General features: G+C 58.2%; 1 protein-coding gene across 1 annotated transcript in view; it reads right to left on the minus strand.

Annotated features, from left to right (window-relative positions):
• Positions 1-281: 281 nt before the first annotated feature.
• LOC132386910 (keratin, type I cytoskeletal 17-like) overlaps positions 282-10,665 on the minus strand; it is a 22,820-nt gene continuing 12,436 nt past the window's right edge. The window contains exons 5-6 of the mRNA XM_059959267.1: positions 6,861-6,986; positions 282-506 (exon numbers count right to left, since the gene is read on the minus strand). Of these exons, the coding sequence (XP_059815250.1) occupies positions 282-506; positions 6,861-6,986 (351 nt within the window). The remainder of the gene's footprint in view (positions 507-6,860; positions 6,987-10,665) is intronic.

Here is a 10,665-nt window from a genome sequence, read left to right on the forward strand (position 1 = left end):
GCAAGTTGACTAGGACATCCTCATCCCTCCATGCCCCCTTCCTTACTGGATGACCGTACATAAACAGGGTGGGGGCTGAAATGCAGCCAGAAGGCGAGAAGCAGCCCATGCAAATTCGCAAAAAGAGGCTGCAGCCTCACACGCTCCATGTACATGTGGTACGCGGATTGCACCAGCCCTTGTTTTTTTTAACGATGCATCAGCTATGTGAAGGGGAAAGGGTCAGGTTAAAAGTTCGGCAGTGGATCTGCACTCTGCTCTGGTCTACCACGCTCCCCACCTCACCTGAAGTCCTCTCCTTCCAGCAGGCGACGGTACGTGGCGATCTCCATCTCCAGCCGGGTTTTGATGTCCAACAGCTGTGCGTACTCGTCGCACTGCCTCCGTGTGTCAGCCTGGATCTCGGCCAACTCGGCCTCCCGCTGCTCCAGCAGGTCCTCGAGGTGGTACAGCTGCTCGGAGTAGCGGTATTCTGTGTTCTGCAGGGTGTCTTCCAAGGACGATTTCTGCGTTTAGAAGTTGAGAGTCAGTAACCCTATCGGTGTGTGCTGGGAGGGAACGGTCTAACGGGTTCAACATCGAGATACAAGGAAATACATCGGCTCACTGGGAGATTGGATTCGACACTGGCTCAGGGGAGATTGGATTCGACACCGGCTCGGGGGGAGATTGGATTCGACACTGGCTCGGGGGGAGATTGGATTCGACACTGGCTCAGGGGGAGATTGGATTCGACACTGGCTCAGGGGGAGATTGGATTCGACACTGGCTCAGGGGGAGATTGGATTCGATACTGGCTCGGGGGGAGATTGGATTCGACACTGGCTCGGTGGGAGATTGGATTTGACACTGGCTCGGTGGGAGTTTGGATTCGACACTGGCTCGGTGGGAGATTGGATTTGACACTGGCTCGGTGGGAGATTGGATTCGACATTGGCTCAGGGGAGATTGGATTCGACACGGGCTCAGGGGGAGATTGGATTCGACACTGGCTCAGGGGGAGATTGGATTCGACTCTGGCTCAGGGGGTGATTGGATTCGACACCGGCTCGGGGGGAGATTGGATTCGACACTGGCTCGGTGGGAGATTGGATTCGACACTGGCTCAGGGGGAGATTGAATTCGACACTGGCTCAGGGGGAGATTGGATTCGACACTGGCTCAGGGGGAGATTGGATTCGACACTGGCTCAGGGGGAGATTGGATTCGACACTGGCTCAGGAGGAGATTGGATTCGACACTGGCTCAGGGGGAGATTGGATTTGACACTGGCTCGGTGGGAGATTGGATTTGACACTGGCTCGGTGGGAGTTTGGATTCGACACTGGCTCGGTGGGAGATTGGATTTGACACTGGCTCGGTGGGAGATTGGATTTGACACTGGCTCGGTGGGAGTTTGGATTCGACACTGGCTCGGTGGGAGATTGGATTTGACACTGGCTCGGTGGGAGTTTGGATTCGACACTGGCTCGGTGGGAGATTGGATTTGACACTGGCTCGGTGGGAGATTGGATTTGACACTGGCTCGGTGGGAGATTGGATTTGACACTGTCTCCGGGGGAGATTGGATTCGACACTGGCTCGGTGGGAGATTGGATTTGACACAGTCTCAGGTGGAGATTGGATTCGACACTGGCTCAGGTGGAGATTGGATTCGACACTGGCTCGGTGGGAGATTGGATTTGACACTGGCTCGGGGGGAGATTGGATTCGACACTGGCTCACGGGGAGATTGGATTCGACACTGGCTCAGTGGGAGATTGGATTCGACACTGGCTCGGGGGGAGATTGGATTCGACATTGGCTCGGTGGGAGATTGGATTTGACACTGGCTCGGGGGGAGATTGGATTCGACATTGGCTCAGTGGGAGATTGGATTCGACATTGGCTCAGTGGGAAATTGGATTCGACATTGGCTCGGGGGGAGATTGGATTCGACATTGGCTCGGTGGGAGATTGGATTCGACACTGGCTCAGGGGGAGATTGGATTCGACACTGGCTCGGTGGGAGATTGGATTTGACACTGTCTCCGGGGGAGATTGGATTCGACACTGGCTCGGTGGGAGATTGGATTTGACACAGTCTCAGGTGGAGATTGGATTCGACACTGGCTCGGTGGGAGATTGGATTTGACACTGGCTCGGGGGGAGATTGGATTCGACACTGGCTCACGGGGAGATTGGATTCGACACTGGCTCACGGGGAGATTGGATTCGACACTGGCTCGGTGGGAGATTGGATTCGACACTGGCTCGGGGGGAGATTGGATTCGACACTGGCTCACGGGGAGATTGGATTCGACACTGGCTCACGGGGAGATTGGATTCGACACTGGCTCAGGGGGAGATTGGATTCGACACTGGCTCGGTGGGAGATTGGATTCGACATTGGCTCAGTGGGAGATTGGATTCGACATTGGCTCGGGGGGAGATTGGATTCGACATTGGCTCGGTGGGAGATTGGATTCGACATTGGCTCAGGGGGAGATTGGATTCGACACTGGCTCAGGGGGAGATTGGATTCGACATTGGCTCAGTGGGAGATTGGATTCGACATTGGCTCGGTGGGAGATTGGATTTGACACTGGCTCGGGGGGAGATTGGATTCGACATTGGCTCAGTGGGAGATTGGATTCGACACTGGCTAGGTGGGAGATTGGATTTGGCACTGGCTCGGTGGGAGATTGGATTCGATATTGGCTCAGTGGGAGATTGGATTCGACATTGGCTCAGTGGGAAATTGGATTCGACATTGGCTCGGGGGGGAGATTGGATTCGACACTGGCTCAGGGGGAGATTGGATTCGACACTGGCTCGGTGGGAGATTGGATTTGACACTGGCTCGGTGGGAGATTGGATTTGACACTGTCTCCGGGGGAGATTGGATTCGGCACTGGCTCGGTGGGAGATTGGATTTGACACAGTCTCAGGTGGAGATTGGATTCGACACTGGCTCGGTGGGAGATTGGATTTGACACTGGCTCGGGGGGAGATTGGATTCGACACTGGCTCACGGGGAGATTGGATTCGACACTGGCTCAGTGGGAGATTGGATTCGACACTGGCTCGGGGGGAGATTGGATTCGACATTGGCTCGGTGGGAGATTGGATTTGACACTGGCTCGGGGGGAGATTGGATTCGACATTGGCTCAGTGGGAGATTGGATTCGACATTGGCTCAGTGGGAGATTGGATTCGACATTGGCTCAGGGAGAGATTGGATTCGACACTGGCTCGGGAGGAGATTGGATTCGACACTGGCTCAGGGAGAGATTGGATTCGACACTGGCTCAGGGGGAGATTGGATTCGACACTGGCTCAGGGGGAGATTGGATTCGACATTGGCTCAGGGGGAGATTGGATTCGACACTGGCTCTGTGGGAGATTGGATTCGACATTGGCTCAGTGGGAGATTGGATTCGACATTGGCTCGGGGGGAGATTGGATTCGACATTGGCTCGGTGGGAGATTGGATTCGACACTGGCTCAGGGGGAGATTGGATTCGACACTGGCTCGGTGGGAGATTGGATTCGACATTGGCTCAGTGGGAGATTGGATTCGACACTGGCTCAGGGGGTGATTGGATTCGACACTGGCTCAGGGGGAGATTGGATTCGACATTGGCTCAGTGGGAGATTGGATTCGACATTGGCTCGGGGGGAGATTGGATTCGACATTGGCTCAGTGGGAGATTGGATACGACATTGGCTCAGTGGGAGATTGGATTCGACATTGGCTCGGTGGGAGATTGGATTTGACACTGGCTCGGGGGGAGATTGGATTCGACATTGGCTCAGTGGGAGATTGGATTCGACACTGGCTAGGTGGGAGATTGGATTTGACACTGGCTCGGTGGGAGATTGGATTCGACACTGGCTCAGTGGGAGATTGGATTTGACACTGGCTCAGGGGGTGATTGGATTCAACACTGGCTCAGGGGGAGATTGGATTCGATACTGGCTCAGGGGGAGATTGGATTCGACACTGGCTCAGGGGGAGATTGGATTCGTCACTGGCTCAGGGGGAGATTGGATTCGACGCTGGCTCAGGAGGAGATTGTATTCGACACTGGCTCAGGAGGAGATTGGATTCGACATTGGTTCAGGGGGAGATTGGATTCGACACTGGCTCAGGAGGAGATTGGATTTGACACTGGCTCAGGGGGAGATTGTATTCGACACTGGCTCGGTGGGAGATTGTATTCGACTGGCTCAGGGGGAGATTGGATTCGATACTGGCTCAGGGGGAGATTGGATTCGACACTGGCTCAGGGGGAGATTGGATTCGACATTGGCTCAGTGGGAGATTGGATTCGACGCTGGCTCGGGGGGAGATTGGATTCGACATTGGCTCAGTGGGAGATTGGATTCGACATTGGCTCGGGGGGGAGATTGGATTCGACACTGGCTCAGGGGGAGATTGGATTCGATACTGGCTCAGGGGGAGATTGGATTCGACACTGGCTCAGGGGGAGATTGGATTCGACATTGGCTCAGGGGGAGATTGGATTCGACACTGGCTCAGGGGGAGTTTGGATTCGACATTGGCTCAGGGAGAGATTGGATTCGACACTGGCTCGGTGGGAGATTGGATTCGACATTGGTTCAGGGGGAGATTGGATTCGACACTGGCTCAGGAGGAGATTGGATTTGACACTGGCTCAGGGGGAGATTGTATTCGACACTGGCTCGGTGGGAGATTGTATTCGACTGGCTCAGGGGGAGATTGGATTTGACACTGGCTCAGGGGGAGATTGGATTCGACATTGGCTCAGGGGGAGATTGGATTCGACACTGGCTCAGGGGGAGATTGGATTTGACACTGGCTCAGGGGGAGATTGGGTTCGACACTGGCTCAGGGGGAGATTGGATTCGACACTGGCTCACTGGGGGATTGGATTCGACACTGGCTCAGGGGGAGATTGGATTCGACACTGACTCAGTGGGAGATTGGATTCGACATTGGCTCAGTTCGAGATTGGATTCGACACTGGCTCAGGGGGAGATTGGATTCGACACTGGCTCAGGGGGAGATTGGATTCGACACTGGCTCAGGGGGAGATTGGATTCGACACTGGCTCAGGGGGAGATTGGATTCGACACTGGCTCACTGGGGGATTGGATTCGACACTGGCTCAGGGGGAGATTGGATTCGACACTGACTCAGTGGGAGATTGGATTCGACATTGGCTCAGTTCGAGATTGGATTCGACACTGGCTCAGGGGGAGATTGGATTCGACACTGGCTCAGGGGGAGATTGGATTCGACACTGGCTCAGGGGGAGATTGGATTCGACACTGGCTCAGGGGGAGATTGGATTCGACATTGGCTCGGGGGGAGATTGGATTCGACGCTGGCTCAGGGGGAGATTGGATTCGACACTGGCTCAGGGGGAGATTGGATTCGACATTGGCTCGGGGGGGAGATTGGATTCGACGCTGGCTCAGGGGGAGATTGGATTCGACGCTGGCTCAGGGGGAGATTGGATTCGACACTGGCTCGGTGAGAGATTGGATTCGATACTGGCTCGGTGGGAGATTGGATTCGACATTGGCTCAGTGGGAGATTGGATTCGACGCTGGCTCGGGGGGAGATTGGATTCGACATTGGCTCAGTGGGAGATTGGATTCGACATTGGCTCGGGGGGGAGATTGGATTCGACGCTGGCTCAGGGGGAGATTGGATTCGACGCTGGCTCGGTGGGAGATTGGATTCGACACTGGCTCAGGGGGAGATTGGATTTGACACTGGCTCAGGGGGAGATTGGATTCGACACTGGCTCGCTGGGAGATTGGATTTGACACTGGCTCAGGGGGAGATTGGATTCGACACTGGCTCGGTGAGAGATTGGATTCGATACTGGCTCGGTGGGAGATTGGATTCGACATTGGCTCAGTGGGAGATTGGATTCGACATTGGCTCGGTGGAACGTTGGACTCTGTGGGAGAGCCACAGAAAGGCAGTTGATGTTTGCTTCTCTGATGACAGGGCTGTATCGGGTGGTGTCCCGGAGGGATTGGTGCCGTGTCCATTGTCGTTTTGTCATCTGTATCAACAGATCTGGATGATAACGGGGCAAGCTGAATCAGCAACTTCGCGGATGATACCAAGACCGGAGGCGATACGGACAGCGAGGACGATTTTGGGCCAGCTGGAAAAATGGCAGACGGAATTTAATCCAGACAACTGCAAGGTGTGGCACTTTGGGAGGGCGGGGCACGGATTTGCACAGGAGTGCTGTTGAACAGAAGTATCTGTAATTCTTTGAAAGTGGTGTCACGGATACGTAGGGTCATAAAAACAGATTTGGGCCTTCATAAATCAGAGTACGGAGCGCAGAAATTGGGATGTTTTACTGCAGTTCCACAGGCATTCGTGAGGACGAATTTGGAGTACTGCGCACAGTTCTGGTCATTGACCTCCAGGAAAGATCTGAATAAAATTGAAAGAGCGCAGAGAAAATTTACAAGGACGTTGGGTAAGGTGGAATAGATTACTGCCTGGAGCACAGTAGAACGAGGGGAGATTTGATAGGGTCATGAGGGGTACGGGTAGGGTAAACGACAGCAGGCTTTCTGTTCTTAACCGAGATTGGGTGACACTAAAAGTAGAGGTCACGGGTTGAGGGTGAAAGTTGAAGTGTTTAAGGAGAACACGAACTTGTTTTTCCACCGGTGTGAGTGTGGAACGAGCTGCCAGAGGAAGTGGCGGATACGGGTTAAACTTCAACGCTCAGGAGAAGTCGGGGTGGGTACGTGGATGAGAAGGGTGTGCAGACCCGCAGTCGACGGGGCCGAAGGGCCGGTTTCTGTTCCGCGGTGCTCTGCGACGGGGGGGTGAAAACCTCGCGGCCACTCACCACGCTCAGCAGCGTCTGGAGGTCGATCTCCACCGTCTGCAGCTTGCGCCTGTTCTCGCTCAGCTGGTCCTTCTCGGTCCCCAGCCTCTGGGAGCTGGTCGCCACGGACTGCTGGACAGTGGACGACTGCGGAGAAACGGACAGTGCAGGCATGACAATAAAAACTACACAGGACAATGAGGCAGTGTGGGTGATAGGTCACTGGTCAATGTAAATTGGCCTAGTGTTAGATAGGTAGGCTGTGGGATGTCAAGGTGCGTTGCCCTGTTCTGCACTTAATAATTAATAAATATCTGCTCCCCCATTCCATCGTAGCTGATTTACTATCCCTCTCAACCTCCATTCTCCTGCCTTCGCCCCGTAACTTTTGACATCCTGACTAATCAAGAACTTCCGCTTTAAATACACCAAGGAAGGTGACCAGGTGAGGGGGAAGGTGGGTGGGTGGGGGAGGGGGAGGAAGACAAGGTGACAGGTGAGACCAGGTGAGGGGGAAGGTGGGTGGGTGGGGGAGGGGAGGAGGACAAGGTGACAGGTGAGACCAGGTGAGGGGGAAGGTGGGTGGGTGGGGGAGGGGAGGAGGACAAGGTGACAGGTGAGACCAGGTGAGGGGGAAGGTGGGTGGGTGGGGGAGGGGAGGAGGACAAGGTGACAGGTGAGACCAGGTGAGGGGGAAGGTGGGTAGGTGGGGGAGGGGAGGAAGACAAGGTGACAGGTGAGACCAGGTGAGGGGGAAGGTGGGTGGGTGGGGGAGGGGAGGAGGACAAGGTGACAGGTGAGACCAGGTGAGGGGGAAGGTGGGTGGGTGGGGGAGGGGGAGGAGGACAAGGTGACAGGTGAGACCAGGTGAGGGGGAAGGTGGGTGGGTGGGGGAGGGGGAGGTGGACAAGGTGACAGGTGAGACCAGGTGAGGGGGAAGGTGGGTGGGTGGGGGAGGGGAGGAAGACGAGGTGACAGGTGAGACCAGGTGAGGGGGAAGGTGGGTGGGGGACGAGGACAAGGTGACAGGTGAGACCAGGTGAGGGGAAGGTGGGCGGGTGGGGGAGGGGAGGAGGACGAGGTGACAGGTGAGACCAGGTGAGGGGGAAGGTGGGTGGGTGGGGGAGGGGGAGGAAGACAAGGTGACAGTTGAGACCAGGTGAGGGGGAAGGTGGGTGGGTGGGGGTGGGGGACGAGGACAAGGTGACAGGTGAGACCAGGTGAGGGGAAGGTGGGTGGGTGGGGGAGGGGGAGGAGGACAGGGTGACAGGTGAGACCAGGTGAGGGGGAAGGTGGGTGGGTGGGGGAGGGGGAGGAGGACAGGGTGACAGGTGAGACCAGGTGAGGGGAAGGTGGGTGGGTGGGGGAGGGGGAGGAGGACAAGCTGACAGATGAGACCAGGTGGGGGGAAGGTGGGTGGGTGGGGGAGGGGGAGGAGGACAAGCTGACAGGTGAGACCAGGTGAGGGGAAGGTGGGTAGGTGGGGGAGGGGGAGGAGGACAAGGTGACAGGTGAGACCAGGTGAGGGGGAAGGTGGGTAGGTGGGGGAGGGGAGGAAGACAAGGTGACAGGTGAGACCAGGTGAGGGGGAAGGTGGGTGGGTGGGGGAGGGGAGGAGGACAAGGTGACAGGTGAGACCAGGTGAGGGGGAAGGTGGGTGGGTGGGGGAGGGGGAGGTGGGCAAGGTGACAGGTGAGACCAGGTGAGGGGGAAGGTGGGTGGGTGGGGGAGGGGGAGGAGGACAAGGTGACAGGTGAGACCAGGTGAGGGGGAAGGTGGGTGGGTGGGGGAGGGGGAGGAGGACAAGGTGACAGGTGAGACCAGGTGAGGGGGAAGGTGGGTGGGTGGGGGACGAGGACAAGGTGACAGGTGAGACCAGGTGAGGGGAAGGTGGGCGGGTGGGGGAGGGGAGGAGGACAAGGTGACAGGTGAGACCAGGTGAGGGGGAAGGTGGGCGGGTGGGGGACGAGGACAAGGTGACAGGTGAGACCAGGTGAGGGGAAGGTGGGCGGGTGGGGGAGGGGAGGAGGACGAGGTGACAGGTGAGACCAGGTGAGGGGGAAGGTGGGTGGGTGGGGGAGGGGGAGGAAGACAAGGTGACAGTTGAGACCAGGTGAGGGGGAAGGTGGGTGGGTGGGGGTGGGGGACGAGGACAAGGTGACAGGTGAGACCAGGTGAGGGGAAGGTGGGTGGGTGGGGGAGGGGGAGGAGGACAAGGTGACAGGTGAGACCAGGTGAGGGGGAAGGTGGGTGGGTGGGGGAGGGGGAGGAGGACAAGCTGACAGATGAGACCAGGTGGGGGGAAGGTGGGTGGGTGGGGGAGGGGGAGGAGGACAAGGTGACAGGTGAGACCAGGTGAGGGGGAAGGTGGGTGGGTGGGGGACGAGGACAAGGTGACAGGTGAGACCAGGTGAGGGGAAGGTGGGTGGGTGGGGGAGGGGGAGGAGGACAAGGTGACAGGTGAGACCAGGTGAGGGGGAAGGTGGGTGGGTGGGGGACGAGGACAAGGTGACAGGTGAGACCAGGTGAGGGGAAGGTGGGTGGGTGGGAGAGGGGGAGGAGGACAAGGTGACAGGTGGGACCAGGTGAGGGGGAAGGTGGGTGGGTGGGGGAGTGGGAGGAGGACAAGCTGACAGGTGAGACCAGGTGAGGGGGAAGGTAGGTGGGTGGGGGAGGGGGAGGAGGACAAGGTGACAGGTGAGACCAGGTGAGGGGGAAGGTGAGTGGGTGGGGGAGGGGGAGGAGGACAAGGTGACAGGTGAGACCAGGTGAGGGGGAAGGTGGGTGGGTGGGGAGGGGGAGGAGGACAATGTGACAGGTGAGACCAGGTGAGGGGGAAGGTGGGTGGGTGGGGGAGGGGGAGGAGGACAAGGTGACAGGTGAGACCAGGTGAGGGGGAAGGTGGGTGGGTGGGGGAGGGGGAGGAGGACAAGCTGACAGGTGAGACCAGGTGAGTGGGAAGGTGGGTGGGTGGGGGATGAGGACAAGGTGGCAGGTGAGATCAGGTGAGGGGGAAGGTGGGTAGGGGAGGGGGAGGAGGACAAGGTGACAGGTGAGACCAGGTGAGGGGGAAGGTGGGTGGGTAGGGGAGGGGGAGGAGGACAAGGTGACAGGTGAGACCAGGTGAGGGGGAAGGTGGGTGGGTAGGGGAGGGGGAGGAGGACAAGGTGACAGGTGAGACCAGGTGAGGGGGAAGGTGGGTGGGTAGGGGAGGGGGAGGACAAGGTGACAGGTGAGACCAGGTGAGGGGGAAGGTGGGTGGGGGAGGGGGAGTAGGACAAGGTGACAGGTCAGACCAGGTGAGGGGGAAGGTGGGTGGGTGGGGGAGTAGGAGGAGGACAAGCTGACAGGTGAGACCAGGTGAGGGGGAAGGTGGGTGTGTGGGGGAGGGGGAGGAGGACAAGGTGACAGGTGAGACCAGGTGAGGGGGAAGGTGGGTGGGTGGGGGAGGGGGAGGAGGACAAGGTGACAGGTGAGACCAGGTGAGGGGGAAGGTGGGTGGGAGGGGGAGGGGGAGGAGGACAAGGTGACAGGTGAGACCAGGTGAGGGGGAAGTTGGGTGGGTGGGAGAGGGGGAGGAGGACAAGGTGACAGGTGAGACCAGGTGAGGGGGAAGGTGGGTGGGTGGGGGAGGGGGAGGAGGACAAGGTGACAGGTGAGACCAGGTGAGGGGGAAGGTGGGTGGGTGGGGGAGGGGGAGGAGGACAAGGTGACAGGTGAGACCAGGTGAGGGGGAAGGTGGGTGGGTGGGGAGGGGGAGGACAAGGTGACAGGTGAGACCAGGTGAGGGGGAAGGTGGGTGGGTGGGGGAGGGGGAGGAGGACAA

This window comes from Hypanus sabinus, unplaced genomic scaffold (assembly GCF_030144855.1).
Source record: "Hypanus sabinus isolate sHypSab1 unplaced genomic scaffold, sHypSab1.hap1 scaffold_1383, whole genome shotgun sequence".
Lineage (NCBI taxonomy): Eukaryota > Metazoa > Chordata > Chondrichthyes > Myliobatiformes > Dasyatidae > Hypanus > Hypanus sabinus.